This window comes from Leucopleurus acutus (assembly GCF_964270905.1).
Source record: "Leucopleurus acutus genome assembly, chromosome: 7".
Lineage (NCBI taxonomy): Eukaryota > Metazoa > Chordata > Mammalia > Artiodactyla > Delphinidae > Leucopleurus > Leucopleurus acutus.
In genome coordinates, this window is record NC_139150.1 from 10570180 (window position 1) to 10586125 (window position 15946).

General features: G+C 38.3%; 1 protein-coding gene and 1 pseudogene across 5 annotated transcripts in view; both read left to right on the forward strand.

The window, feature by feature from the left end:
• Positions 1 to 15946, forward strand: part of NR6A1 (nuclear receptor subfamily 6 group A member 1) — a gene marked incomplete at its 3' end in the record, with an annotated part of 202004 nt that overhangs the window by 16166 nt on the left and 169892 nt on the right. For all 4 annotated transcript variants that reach the window (XM_082843301.1, XM_082843299.1, XM_082843302.1 and 1 more), the window contains exon 2: positions 12408 to 12449. In XM_082843301.1, coding sequence (XP_082699427.1) covers positions 12408 to 12449 — 42 coding nt within the window. The remainder of the gene's footprint in view (positions 1 to 12407; positions 12450 to 15946) is intronic.
• LOC309964564 (large ribosomal subunit protein eL6-like) lies at positions 317 to 2464 on the forward strand (annotated as a pseudogene). Its single transcript has 3 exons — positions 317 to 353; positions 767 to 832; positions 1120 to 2464. The product of its transcript is annotated as a large ribosomal subunit protein eL6-like (transcript).

Sequence of the window (15946 nt, forward strand, 5' to 3'; positions counted from 1 at the left end):
TATGTCTACACACCTTCAGTTTCCAGGTCAGCTTGTATTTCAGTCTGCCTTGTTGACCTTATGAGTACTCTCTTCTCATCTTGACATCATTAGCTAATATTCTAAAAATATGGTCACTTTGACTTATTCAGGAATGTGAAGCATATGCAGAAACTGGATTGCTAAAGTCAGATCAGAAGTGCTGTATACCAAGTAATGGTTCCCCACTCTGGAAGCGTGACATTTTTGGTATTTCACTTAGTTTTGAGATACATGTTTGGAAGTAAGAATGTTACATTATGTTTGTGCTAATGCTAATGCATGATACTGTTAGAAGATGAACTTTACCCCTAAGCTGACAGACCTTATAACAGGTATCAAAAGTTAAAAGGATGCATGTATTATACAAGTAGAGTATGATTTTAGTTGGGCAGGGTAGACTAGTATCTGTAGCTCTCAAACATGCCCCAGACATTTATTTCATTGGTCTGGTGATCTGAGATCTGAATGGTTGACCCAGAGGTCAGTTTTCACATGAATGCTATAGCTTCATCAAGAAGCCAACATCTCAATAATAGCACTGAGTGATGACTTAATAAAAGATCCTATTCTCTATGTGTGCACAGAGTGGAACAGTTTCCCTAGAGCTGCTGCAAAGTGGTTTATATTTTTTAATCAAGAAGTCTATTTCACAAGTATACTTACATTTGTGGCTTGGAGGGTGAAGATCAGAATGACTTTCCCAACTATGATAATAATGGCTAACTCTATTTTCCCATCTTACAAGATGGCAGTGAAAAAGCTGAGAAGCCAGATACTAAAGAGAAAAAAATGTGAAGCCAAGAAGGCTGATGTGTAGAGAACAAATGTATGGATACCAAGGGGGAAAGGGGTGGGGTGAGAGGAACTGGGAGACTGGGATTGACACGTATACATTATTGATACTATATATAAATTAGACAACTGATGGGAACATACTGTATAGCTCAGGGAACTCTACCTAATGTACTGTGGTAACCTAAATGGGAGGGAAGTCCAAAAGGGAGGGGATATCTGTGTGTGTATGGCTGTTTCATTTTGTTGTGCAGTGGAGGCTAACACAACATTGTAAAGCAACCATACTCCGATAAAAATTAAAAGAAAAAAAAAAAGGCTGATGCTGGTGACAGGGTTAAAAAGGTTAAGAAGGGGAAGCCCCAGTGCAGCTGAAACCCTGTCTTGGTCAGAGGAATTGGCCAGTATTCCTGATTGGTTATGTATTCCAGAAAGGCCTTGTACAAGATGAAGTATTCAGCAGCTAAATCCAAGGTTGAAAAGAAAAAGAAGGTGATGGTCCTTGCTACTGTCACAAAACCAGTTGGTGGTGACAAGAATGGTGGTACCCGAGTGGTTAACTTCACAAAACGCCTAGGTATTATCCTACTGAAAATGTGCCTGGAAAGCTGTTAAGTCATGGCAAAAAACCCTTCAGTAAACATGTGAGAAAACTGCGTGCTGGCATCACTCCTGGGTCCATTCTGATCTGCCTCACTGGGCGCCACGGAGGCAAGAGGGTCATCTTTCTGAAGCATCTGAGCAGTGGCTTGCTACTTGTGACTGGGCCTCTGTCCCTCAATCGAGTTCTCCACAGAACACACCAGAAATTTGTCATTGCCACCTCTACCAAAATTGATATCAGTGGTGTGAAAAATCCTGGAACATCTCACTGATGCTTACTTCAAGAAGAAGAAGCTGTGTAAGCCCAAGCACCCGGAAGGTGAGATCTTCGACCCACAGAGAGAGAAATATGAGATTACAGAGCAGCGCAAGGTTGATCAGAAAGCTGTGGACTCACAAATTCTATGAAGAATCAAAGCTGCTCCTCAGCTCCAGGGCTACCTCCGCTCTGTGTTTGCCCTTACAAATGGAATTTATCCTCACAAAATAGTGTTCTGAACTTCTTACAAAGAACCTAATTGAATAACTGGTCCATCTAAAAAAAAAAAAAAAATGGCTAACTTTTACTAAACATGTACTATGTACCAGGTGCTCTCTTGAGTGCTTTAAATTTTCTTTCATTTCATTTAATCCTCTCTGGAGCCCTGTGACATGTACATACTATTATTGTTGCCATTTTTAGATTGGGAAAATGCCAAAGCCTTTAGGAAAATGCCAAAGCCAAATTGTTTAAATTAGAGAGATATTACAGATATTACTCCCTTTACACAGTTTCTCCCTTCTGTAAAATGGGGGCTAGAGTGCGATGGAAGAGATTAGGGATGGTTTATAAGGTTTCTTCTAGTTAAAAAAAAAAAAAAAAAATCTAAGAATCTTGGCAACCTCTTAAGGGTTCCTCAAGTGTTAACGTTATATCCTCTGTATCCCCTAGTATACACAACTGCCAACTTTTGAAAAATTCATAGACTTTAGAGCTGAAAAAATACTAAGAAAATTGGCCAGACTTTCTCCTTTTACTGAAGAGAAAATGGAGCACAGAGGGAGTAGATCCCTTAGCATCGCACAAATGGCTCTTTAGTACCAGAGTAAGGCTAGTGTTCAGGTGTCTTGCCTCCCTAGTGTATCACTTTATTGATGTCTCAACATTAGGAAATTGCTTTAACATCAGAGTTGGTATAGACGTTTTTATCTCTGTATAAAGAGTTAAGAGTTTGGAAATAGGAATTGATGTTTTACCCTTTCCAAACTTCATGATGAGTCAAGGAAAAGAAGGTTCTTAAAAGTAGCTTTTCAAATGTTGGACTTGCTTATTTCTATGATTTTTTTTTTTTTTTTTTTTTTGGCGGTGCCACGTGGCCCGTGGGATCTCAGTTCCCCGACCAGGGATCAGACCTGGGCCCTCGGCAGTGAAAGCTTGGAGTCTTAACCACTGGACTGCCAGGGAGTTCCCTATTTCTATGATTTAAGGCCTTCCATGCCTTGCTAAACATGCTGAAAATCGGGAGCCAGCCAACAGGCGCATGAGAAGATGCTCAACATCGCTAATCATCGGGGAAATGCAAATCAAAACTACAATGAAGCATCATCTCACACTTGTCAGGATGGCTGTCATCAAAAAGAACACAAATAACAAATGTTGGTGAGGATGTGGAGAAAAGGGTACCCTTGTACACTATTGGTGGGAGTGTAAACTGGTGTAGCCACTATGGAAAACAGTATGGAGGTTTCTCAAAAAACTAAAAATAGAACTACCATATGACCCAGCAGTTCGACTCCTAGCTATATATCCAAAAAAACCAGAAACACTAATTCGAAAATATACATACACCCCAATGTTCATGGCAGCATTATTTACAATTGACAAGATATGGAAGCTACCTAAGTGTCTGTCAACAGATGAATGGATAAAGATGATGTGGTAATATACATACAATGGAATACTACTCAACCATTAGAAAGAATGAAATTTTGCTGTTTGCAGCAACATGGATGGGCTTGGAGGTTATTATGCTAATTGAAATAAGTCAGACAGAGGAAGACAAATACAAAGTGTTGTATGATATCACTTATATGTGGAATCTAAAAAAAATAGAACAAACTAGTGAATATAACAGAGAAGCAGACTCACAGATATAGAGAACAAACTAGTGGTTACCAGTGGGGAGAGGGATTGTAAGAATCTAGGGGTAGCCAGCTTTATTCATCTTTGTATCCCTTTTAACTTAGCATAGTGCCCTATATTGAAAATGCTAGGTAAATATTTATTGAGTTTAATTTTAGAACGTAGGAAAGTGTAGCATATAAGAAGCAGAAGGGGCTTCCCTGGTGGCGCAGTGGTTGAGAGTCCGCCTGCCGATGCAGGGGATGCGGGTTCGTGCCCCGGTCCGGGAGGATCCCACATGCCGCTGAGCGGCTGGGCCCATGAGCCGTGGCCGCTGAGCTTGCGCGTCCGGAGCCTGTGCTCCGCAACGGGAGAGGCCACAGCAGTGAGAGGCCCACGTACCGCAAAAAAAAAATAATAATAATAAGCAGCAGGAGTTTTTCACCCTTAATCCTGTTTGTGGAGTGTCTTTTGCATTTATGTGGTGCTCTAAACATATGTTGGTTTTTGCTCTTCTATCTTGACTCCAGTTCGAATAGTTAAAAAAAATTTCTTTTGGGGTTATTTCATAGATTGGTTAACTAGCAACTAGCTTTGCTTCATATTTGAAAGATTCTGGGGTGCAAGTTTAAAGATGTTGTATCTTTTTGTTGCCACACAATGGATTTCTAAAGCTGAGACATGAGAGATGGTACTGAGCTTTAGCATTAATGGTTAACTAGTGTGTCAGAAAGATTAGTGCCCAGAATTATGTTTCTAATAAGAAGTACTTTAAAAGTCACTTAGAGAATGTTTGGGAGGTTTTTTTTTTTTCCTTCAGTTGAACTGGTCAGTTTTAGAGAGTTAAGGTGAATCATTTTGTTCTTAGGCTTTTTCTTTTTTATTGAAGCAAAGTTGCTTTACAATGTTGTGTTAATTACTGCTATACAGCAAAGTGATTCAGTTATACATATATATACTTTTTAAAAATATTTTTCATTGTTCTTAGGATTTTTAAAATGTGCATGTTTCTGTTTATAAAAACAATATATTTTCAGTCAGAAAAGTTGAATGGAGGAAAAAAAATCATCCTCAACAGATGGTTCTGAAATGACCTCGAAAGCTCTGTGACCACGGTCAAACAAACTCCTTTGTCTGTAGGACTCTTCTTCAGTTAGTCTTTGAAATGACAATGAGCAAAAAAAAATCTCCTTCACTCTCCCTACTCCTGCTGGGAGTAACATATATTTTTCCAAAACAACCTAGTTCTTGTTTAATTACAATATTGCATTCATTCATTCATGTAAAGTTTTATACTTCGGTTTGATCTGGTTAGTGAAGTTACTCTAGCTGCTTCTGATTATCTTGGATTATTCAAGAGGACGTTAATAATGGACTCATCTAAGGTGTGGTGTTTTCTTCTTGGACTCTGAAGCCCTGCTTTTGTGGGAATGTCAGGGTTTTTTGAAATAACGTCAAGTTCCCATCTAGCTGTTGAAAAGCATGTACCTTACAAAGGTGGGGTTTTATTAGCCCAACTGCTCTGAAGAGAAGTTCTCTTGTTTTGACTTTTGTGGCTCTTTCCATGTAACAGAATACAATAATCTGTTTAAACCTATAAGATGGAGAAAGGAAGAATTCATGTAAAGCATCACGCCAATGCCAGGCCTATAGTAAAGATTCAATAAATGGCAGCTGAGAGATTATTTTATACATTTTATTGTATGTGTGCATTTTGAAATTTCTTTAACCTCCAAGCTGAATGGAGAATTATCAACAATCTCTTTTGTTACTACAGAGATCCAGGAATTGTAAATGAAAAATGTCAGAGGCTCATCAGTACATGCAGTTTTCTGAGAAATGCCTGTACTATATTTCCATAGAAACACTAATGACCTCTGACTCATCAAACCGAATTGCCTTCCTAAACTGTTTTCACCTTCTGATTCTCTAGCCACAGCCTTGAAGCTTTGTACTGCTTTTATTTTTTAAAATATCTTAAAATTGAAATGTCATAATCTTGAGCTGGTTTTTCTGCCTTCAGTATGGTTTCAAGGCTGCCGTTACAAAGCTAGAAGGCTGAAAAACTGTATGAAAGGTGATGTAGGTTGATCAGATGGAACTTATTAATGTTTCCATAGAAATGTAGACACTTCTTGTAAGCAGCATTTAAGCTGAGCAAATATGTGGGCACAATAGGTTATATAATTGAGAATCCTTGGCTTCTCCTCCCCCCACTCCTTTTTTCTGCCCCTAAGACTTCATGTTAAAAAAATGACATTAGGGAAAGGGCTTTGTTTTTGTTGCAGTTTTTAAAATGTGGCCTTGACATTTGTAGGTGGAGAAAGGGAAATATGACTTGTTCTGCCAGCCAGCTTTTGCCGTGCGGACTTGTGGTGCTGTCTTTGTATTCAAAAGCATTTTCTGTGATTCCTGAAGTATAGTTTATCAGGTTGCCTGTGAGAAACAAAAGCTAGTGGCACAAGTGGCATCCCACTCACTGGATAGAAAGGAAAGAGGCAGATGTGAATTTAATGCTCAGCCAATCTAAAGAAAAGTGTTTCTGTATTTGCTTGGGTCTGGGGCTAAATTGTAGGCTGCAGACTGGACTGTAAGGCAGGCCATGGTTTGGCTAACTAATGTTTGTTACCAAAAAAAAAAAAAAAAGCTACATTTCTTTTCAGCCGCTACCTAAGCCATTCTTTGTACCAAAAGCAGTATAGGAGATGGAGTTGGGAGGGGCCCTGAAAAATGGGAAGAGTTCCTAGAATTTCAGGAGCTGTGGATGGTTTGCCATGTGTATCTTGTCTACCCTCTCAGAGCGCTTTCCTCCCATCCCTTTAACCCTTATGCTTATAGTTACCTGGTTGAAATTTTAGAACCACTATATTGAAGTTAGTCAGAGTTGGGCTGGTATTGACACACTTGCTAGGTGTATCCATGTATTTCCTTTACTCAGTGACTGTTGCCTATAGAATAAAAGCCAAAAACTCCCCATGTATGGCAGTTAAAACCCTTTATGATATGGCCCTGGCTGGGACTCCAGTCAAATCACATTACCAGGTAACACTGTTCACTTTCTCTGTTCATGCCTTTTACATGTGGCTTCCTCTGCATATGTCTCTCAAATAGCCCTGTTTGTCTGGTGAATGCTTATCCCTTGCACATGCCCCTGGCCCCATGGTTGCTGCTGTGTTCTCACTAATATTGATAGCGGCTCTTAAGCGCTTTCCACTGCCCTAAGTGTATCATTTCATTGAATCCTCACAACAGTCTACAGATGAGGAAATTGGCTCAGATAGGTGAAGTCACTTCCTAAGTTAACACAGTAGCAAGTGATGGTGCCAGGACTCAAACCTATTCTGATAGCAAAATATATGCTCTTACTACTCTGCAGTGCTTCCCAGTTTCACCTTGTCCATCTGTCCCAATCTGTCCATCATTCACTCCCTACCATTAATTTTTTTAATGTTATTATCTATTTCACTATCTTTTTTTTTTTTGGCCGCACCACACGGCGTGTGGGATCTTAGTTCCCTAACCAGGTATTGAACCTGTGCCCCCTGCAGTGGAAGTGTGGAGTCCTAACCACTGGACCACCAGGGAAGTTCCTTCGCTATCTTTATTTCATTTGGCTTTAATCTTTTCTTATTGTAGTAAAATACATATAACATAAAATTTACCATTTTAACCATTTTAAGTGTACAGTTCAGTGGCATTAAGTACATTCATATTGTTGTACTCTGTAGTTAATTTTTATTCTGTACCCCTCTGGACTATTAATTCTCTGACAGTAGGGTCATTCTTACTGATACCTGTATCTTCCAGGCCTAGGAGCTGCTACAGTGTGGGCAGGTACTTAATAACATTTGAGGAAGTAAGTGACTATATTTGCTAGGCTGATGGAATTACTTTCTGATAACAACCGATAAACTTATGAATTGGTTAGTAAATAACACTAGCATAAGCATTTACATATTTCATTTACTTTAAAGCTGCAACAGAGTCCAAAAGGTGGCATAATACATTTAGAAGAGGGAGGACTTTTTTTCTAGTCTTATGTTTTCCATTATAATAGCCACTGGCCTTATGTGGCTACTTTAATTAATCAAAATTAAATTAAGTTAAAAATTCAGTTGCTCAGTCACACTAGTCACATCCTAAGTGCTTAATAGCCACATGTGGCTAGTGGCTATCATTTTGGATAATGAAGAGAGAGAACATTTCCATCATTGTAGGAATTTCAATTGGACATTGTTGGTCTAGACTTCGAAGGCAGAGAATACTGAAACAGTTATTTTCTCTTAGAACTTGATATTTTGGCAAGAACTTCATTGTGATATCATGTGGTTTAGTACCATTGCTTTTTGGAGAAAGAAGTAGTTCCTCAACATTTACTGAGCATCCTTTCCTGGGATCCTGGGATGTGCCTCAGCCTTGAGGCTGGAGATAGTTAGGGCTGAGACCAGATCTGACTGAAAGAAGGACACAGAGTTTCATTGGGAACCTAATCATGATCAGGGGCACAAAGCAGATGGGAAACTGACACAGATGACCAGAGCTGTTTGTCCAGAAAGTACCAGTGAATGACTATTGTGTATCAGTACAAATCCTGGGTAAAGATTTTTAGCTTTTTTCTTAGGGAGTATGGAAAACAAAATTCTCTAAAACCTGAATTCACGGTCAGTAGCCCTGATGGTGATTTGGTGAGGGAAGCAGAGGGAATTGGGATCACAGGGTAGGGAACCTAATAAGGCAGAATAGTTTCAAAATCCTTCTAGATCCCTGACTTCCTTCTGGAAGCTCTGCTTCACCTCATATCTCACATTTTAAAGTACATGAAACTTGAATTGCAGTTGACTAGGTAAAATAATGTTATATATCATATTTAATTAAAACATTTAAACTAATGTTAATATGTGATTTCTGTTTTGGGAAAAGCTGAGATGTTTGATTAAAATTATAGAATTTTGCCTTTTAAGGGCCTCACCTTAATTTTGCCTTGTGGGCTTCAAAGTAGATTGGCAGAATCCTGACCAGGATCCAAGTCTCTGTTGCACCATGCTGCCTTCCTACAGTCAAATTGAATGAAATTAAAACATTCCTAGAGTAACATTTAACTTGCTTTTGTAAAAAACACATTATAGATTACAATTAGCTAGTGTTTTAGACTTGAATTTGTTAAGTGGCATTACCCATAAGCTTTTATTTGTTCATATTTGGAAAAAAATTGGATACTCAAAGTTTATTTAAGATCCTATTGTGGTAAATATATAACTTTATAGCCAAAAATAGTAAATAAAGAAAAAAATCAATATTTTCAAAATCTATTACTGTAGCCAGTCACAGATTAAGGAGTCACTGATCTTTTTGTTTTTGCCAAATTCTTTCCTATTGGAGAAAAGCTTGTCAACTGGATCTTCCTTTGTATTAAAGAAAATTCCTAGACTGAGCCATTTATTGACTCTTGCCATAAAGTAGGTTATTTATATATATTCACCAAATCTCACAACAGTTGAACATGGTTATTTTTATGGTTATTTTTATCCCCATTTCAGGAAGTAGCTATAGGGTAGTTAATTAAACAAAAATAGTGGCAGATATGGGATTTGAATCCAACTCTTAACTCAGACCCATGTCCTTTTCACTATGCATCTGCCTTTTAAGTTAAACCGTGGTAACAGAATATATATAAGCTTTGCACTGAATTTCAGATTGCTTATGAGCATGCTGATTTAGTGGTATATCTATCATTTTAGGAACCAATCTGTGTCTCTTGTCTCTCCCTTTTTAAAGCAATTTAAGTCACCAGCCAAAGACTCTGGATTTCTCAGAACATTTCCTAATCTGTTTAATGTGTTGTATTTTGTGAGGCAGAAGGTTTTGGGGTTATATTTGTGTATTTATGTGCCTTAGGAGTCTGCTTTTTACTGAACAATTCTGATATCCTTTGCCTCTGTGTTGAATTGAATTGAACACACATTGGGGTTACTTCTAGCAGTGGTTTGGATTCTTCTAGCTAGGAATCATTTTGCTAGCTGGATCTGGTTGCTGAGAATCTGGGTGAGACTGTTTGAGAACGGTAGCCAGATCTAGCCATTCCATTGACTTGTCAGGAGGTAGGATTAACATTGTTCTCCATATCTCCTCAAGCCTCCTGCATTAGTGATGATCTGTAAAGCCAGAGACAACATTATTAGCCAGTGGTCTCAGGACTGGATGGAGGGACTATAGACATAGTTACTGAATTCCATAATCAGGGATCTTTGTGACCCCTGGAGGAATTCGTTTTAAGGCAAATATAAAGAGTTCTTCTTTTCTCGGGGGGTAGCGTACTACATCTGGAATTATTGCATCAAGCAATTTATAGGCTCAAAATATTAAAAAAGTTCAAGAATCACAGCAAGTAATTAAACTACATTAGTGATGTTAGGGGGTTCCATTCCAGGTCTTTGAGGATGGTGTCATGAATGGGTCAATAGTTAACCCTCCTATAATCTCCTCTTTGGTACCACAGATACAGCACTAGATTGGATGGACCCTTGGGGTTAGTTAGTTAGTAATAGCTCACATATGTTAAGCTTTGACTTTGTCAAGTACTGTGTAAAGTCTTTACATGCACTATCTCATTTAATCCTTTTAACAGACCTATAAGGTAAGTGCTGTTGTTAATCCCAGTTTATAGCAGGGTTAGGGTCAATCCTACTTGGGTCATATCAACTGAGAGTGTAAAAGGGATAAGTCTCCAAAGTAAAATCAGAATGCCATTAACCAGAAGGGGGGAGTGGTTGCTAGGCAGATAAAAGCAATAGATGTCCACTTTAACTATTTTTCATAGTATTTCTTTTTTTTTAGTCACCCTGTCTTTATTTGTGTTTGATCTAGTTACTTTGAGTTCCGAATGTTGTTTTCAGAAAATGTGTTAGGCTTTGTCTTTTCTTGAGACTTCTAGTACAGCTTTTTCATTTAATGTCCAGAATCTGAGGTCCAGAATAGGGAGTGACTTGCCTAAAGTCATATGACTAAACTAAAAGTGGCTTGAACTATAACTTGCCCATTATACTATTCTGCCTTCCCATGTTTTTTGTCCTATTTTTGAGTCAATTTATGTTAAGTGAGTGCTTATTCTCAGTTTCATTTCTGGCAGGATGTTCAGTATTGGACCCATGTGTAATGAGTGATTTCCTCATTGCCTGGCATCTCTCCACAGCTTTTCTGATCCCCATGTGTTTAGGTAGAGACGGTTTAAAGTTGCTCTGAGGTGAGCCTTTTTAGGCATCTCATCCACTTTAGCAGCTTCCAACCTCTGGTTTTCCAGATCAGATTTCCTCATTCAGACATTCCACACACTTTTCAGGCTAGACTTAGATTTTCTGATCCTGTGACTTCCTTCCCCTGGACTGTGATCTAGAGGAGGGTTGTGTTTTCTGTTTAGTTCATCCTGCATTTGAGCACCTTATGTAATGTATCGGCAACTGTTTCGGGCGTAGAAGCAGCTCTGCAGATGGATAATGGCACTGTCCCTACCCTTGAAGAGCTCACTGTCTAGTGGAGGAGGCAGTTATTTAAGTTGTGAATGCAGGAGAGGCCTCTTCTGTTTTCCACGTTTCATAGTTGTTATATTTGAGCTGGGTCTTGAAGGATGATGAATAGTTCTTTACCAAGAAGGACTGTGGCTTGTTTGGTGAATGCCCAGGAGTGCAAGGACTTTAAAAGTGGTGTTTAAACAGTCTACTTGCTGTTTGAATCCTTCTTCTCCACATGACGCTCAGTTGCTCTTTTGGCTTCTGGTTGCCTGGCTCTGATGACAGAAAATGTTCTTATATTCCTCTAGTCCTAGTTTTGCTCCATTGTTTTTGAATTTACCATTGAGATACTACAGTTGATATTTATTGAACATCTGCTTTGTACTAGGCTTGTGAGACATAATGGGGTTACAGCTGTGAACAAGACAGGCCAGGTCCCTTCCCCTGGGGTGGTGGACCACTGTTAGTGGAACAGTCTAATAGTGGCATGAGACATTGAGCCAATAATTCCTTGCTGATGAGTGCACAAAACATTATAGATAATTATAACAGGGGGCTTTGACCTTGTGTATGAGACAAGGATAAGGGAGGCAAGAAAAAGCTTTTCTGAGAATGAGTAGAAGGCGAACTGGAGAGAGTAAGCAGTCATTACAGGAAAATAGAACTTTCATCACCTGTGTATATAGAACACCTACTGGGTGTTTGCCACTCACTGTGCTTGATTTTTCTCTTCAGTGTGATAGTTACACACCAATCAGAAAGATGTAGCTCAGATTTTTTGGGCCTGAAATGTGCTTTGAGAGGTATTTATTCCGACTTGAATAGCATATTTATTAATGGAAGAATTGCTCCCATTTGTGTGTATAGGTAAAATTCTTAAGCAACTGTGAAAATTTTAAGTAAAATCATCCTGTTGGATATTTTATAAGTTCATATTTTGTATATTTTGCTTCCTTTTGGAAAATAATTCATTGATAACATAGTAGAACATGACGAGTATTAAGTACATTGTAATTTTATTACGAACTTTTTACAGCTAACTTTGGCATTGCTTACTCATAATTACTTGTGCTGTTGTTTATTGAGCTCCTCTGTGCCAGGGACTGTGCTAAATAAGCATTTAATATCAGTGTCGCACTTAATCCTCATTACTATCCATGATAGGTGCTGTTACTATCTCCATTTTTTTATATAAAGATGATGAAATGGAGGCTCAAAGAAGGATGTACAGTAGCTAAATGTTTTGGAGCTAGGATTCAAATCCAGATTTGACATCTGAGTCTGGATTTTTTTTCCCGCTATATGATACTTGATTTTTCATATTTGGAGGCACCTTGGAGTAATTCATGAATTGTAATCTTTTTTTCCTGTTGTTTTCTCTTTAGGTTTTTGTCAGGACGAACTGGCAGAGCTTGACCCAAGCACTAGTAAGTTCTGAATGTTCCCCAGTGTTCATGTGTAAGAAAAGTGTATGTGTGTGTACTTTGAAATGTATAACTTAAGATGACATTTATAGACCTATTGACAGATTTTTTTTTTTTTTTTGCGGTACGCGGGCCTCTCACTGTTGCGGCCTCTCCTGTTGCGGCCTCTCCTGTTGCGGAGCACAGGCTCCGGACGCGCAGGCCCAGCGGCCATGGCTCACGGGTACAGCCGTTCCGCGGCACGTGGGATCCTCCCGGACCGGGGCACGAACCCGTGTCCCCCGCATCGGCAGGCGGACTCTCAACCACTGCGCCACCAGGGAAGCCCTATTTACAGATTTTATTTCACTTTAATTTATGATTATGGGGAGGGCATTCTCTCTTTTCTAGTTATGTTTTCTTTTTCTTCTCCTAATGTTATTTGGTGGCCAGAGTCTAGCCGTTTAATAGAAAATTCTTTGCTGAAAATTTCTGTTTAATACTAGTTTCTTGTTCTCCATCATCCATGAAACCACCACCAACAAAAATTGTGCTTTCATTTATGCATACATACAACCATATACCCACAACCACTTTTTAAAATGTTGACATCATTTTGATATAATTTATTTCAAAGAAGGATTATGTAAAGGTTTAGATATTTATAGTTGATAACCTTCATACCACAGTTTAATTTCTAAAGCATCTTCAACTACATTCTTAAGTTTAAGTTATGAGAATGACCATTTCAAAGTCTAATTAAATGATGCTTTTCAGGACTATATAAGTCTTGATCACAGATAATCATCTGTGTTTATAGTGCTCTCATAATGTGGCATACACCATTCCAGGATATGGAGAATATTCAGTGTATACATACCTTATTTTGCTATAATACCAAAAGGTCGAATGATACTTTAGATTGAGACTCCATGAGATGATTTAGAGTTATTTTTTCTAGTTCTTGTACTTGTTAGGGTCATGGGGCTGGTTATTGGTCACCATTCTGCTGTTGAGGTAAGCGATAAAGTTCACCTTCTCACCATCCTGACTAATATCAGCTGTGGCCATTCTCATGTTATCCTCACACACTTTAATAGTATAAACATTCATGTTTGTTCAACTAACTTATTAATTACAAGATAAAATAAGTCTCATAATGCTTATCAAACACCAGGGAAATAGATTTGTCTTTCTACAAGTCATAAAGTTCAGAATCAGCTTTGTAGGTAATATAGGCTCAGTTTACCCCACCTTCCTACCTGACATCCCATTACCTGTGAGTGAACACACTATTTTCACTGTCTTTCTCTTAATGAATAGCCGTCATTTAGGAGGAGGAAAAGGTAAATTCTCGAGTCATGGTCCTCTCTTAGAAGCATTTTTGAACACTAGGAAGGATATTGACATGCTCTGGGATCTTTCAGATAGAACTACACATAAAACAAGCCAGATAATTGAGAACTCAGTTTAACATTGAATGTTCTCTGCAACAGGCCCAGTTCTAGGCTCCAGGGATACACAAATAAATAAATCTATGTCCTGCCCTAATTTATTAATAGTCTATTGGAAAATATTTCCTTGTCTGGAATTATTTCAAAATACACTTTTTTAAAGCTCTAATTTAGCACATAGTATCCAAATTTATTCTTTTTTTCTGCACTTAGTAGCAATTGAAAATACTCATGCCCATCTTCTAGGAAAGGCACTTGATATTCTTATGAAGATTATTATTGGATTATTGTTCTTTCTGGGCCAAGTAATTCTAACTCATTTAACATTTCTGCATAGACTCTCTAGCTAGATATTGTGCTTTATATACCTCTCCATTCCATGAGAATGAACAGATATTGAATCATAATTTTATATATCAGTATAGAATGGGAATTACCTAAAAAAATCATTTTTCTTTTAAAAGTCCTACTTAGCTTATGTGGCCAATATTTTCAATAGTCCCCATGTTATTTTTGTGAAGTTAGTATTTTTGGTCTTTCTCTTTGAAGAAATACATAAAGATCTGACATTATAATAATGAATGGGAAGAAACAAAAGTTTATCATCTGGTCTGAGTCAATCTTGGGGTTCAATTGAGCATGCTCAGTCCTACCAAGTCATAGCACACCTCAAGATTGAAATGGGCTGTACACATGTGTTGTGTAAAGTTGGTTATGGTTGTTGATACTACAAATTCCATGGCTTCTGATTGGGAAGGAATAACATCTATGTTAATATTTCACAACTTCTGCACATTAGATGGAGAATAATAGGGTTTTCTTTGTGATGCATCTTTGGAATTTAGAGGCTCCAATGTCTCCCTTACCCCCCAAATTCCTGATAAGGAAGGCCTACTCATACTTGCTTATTTTGGACCAGGAAATACCATTGTTGCTGATTTCCCATTTTACTTGGCAGTGGTTGTAGACAGCAAATTTGGGACAACATGTTGGAACTGGATGAGGAAAGACTGACTTTGTAAAATTTGTATAGCCTTTTTTTTTCCCCTACATTTTTTGTGAGAGACCATATGGGTAGCATGCTTAGAATATGGGCAGCTACTCACACTCTGGCTGCCTTCCTATGATTCCTGGGCTTCCTGGAGTCCAATGTTACAGCACAGGTTCAGGCTAAGTTCATTTCTACAAGAAGCATCTCTGTACCCTGCCTATTAGCATAAGGGACAAGGGCAGTCAAAGGTCAAGAGAAGTTCAAAACAGCATAACCTTTCTGTGCTTCTGTTTCCAAATAACCCCAGTCTGCCCTGCTCCCCAAGTATTTTCCTCAGCCATCGTACTTACCGTGTAGTTGTAAAACTCAAGAGAACAAGGACTGACTTGATGTAAGGGAAGTTAGAGAATAGAAGTCATTGTTTCTTAAAACAGGAGAAATAATTGATTTATGTTTGGGGACCAATTAGGCTATAAAACAAGAACAGTAAAGGGACCTATGACTTCAGGACAGTTACTTGCTCTGATTTCTGTCCCACAGACAAGGGGCTCCCCAATAAAGGCTGTCGGCTATCTAGACTAAATTATTAATTCCTTTCATGCCTCTCAGGGCTTGTAAACAGCACATAATACAGGAAAACAATTGATACTGTTCAGTTATTGGCCAGATAGAGGGTCAAAGGGTAAATAGTTGGATTAGCAACAGCTGTTCTTCCTCCCTAGTCAGACTTTTGTCCCTTATTCTATTTCAGCAAAACCATTCCTGGGTTCTTGGCCTCTAAATAGTTTAATCCATTTCTCTTTTTGTAAAATAATCCTACAAATAATTAGAGAATAAACACTGACCGAAATTGAAAATACTCGTATTTTAATTCAGTTTCCAAATTTGAAGATGAGCATTCTTTTTGGTATGTGCTGACTATGTTGTTTCGTGTTCAAAGGGTATTATGCCAAGGAAAGTAACTACTTGAAGTTTAGACAGGTTAGAAGCTTTTTAGCTGTTTATACCAACTGCTTGAGGATTTTCGTGCAGCTTGATTAAAAGAAAAAAATTGGCTTTGTTTAAACTGATGGTAG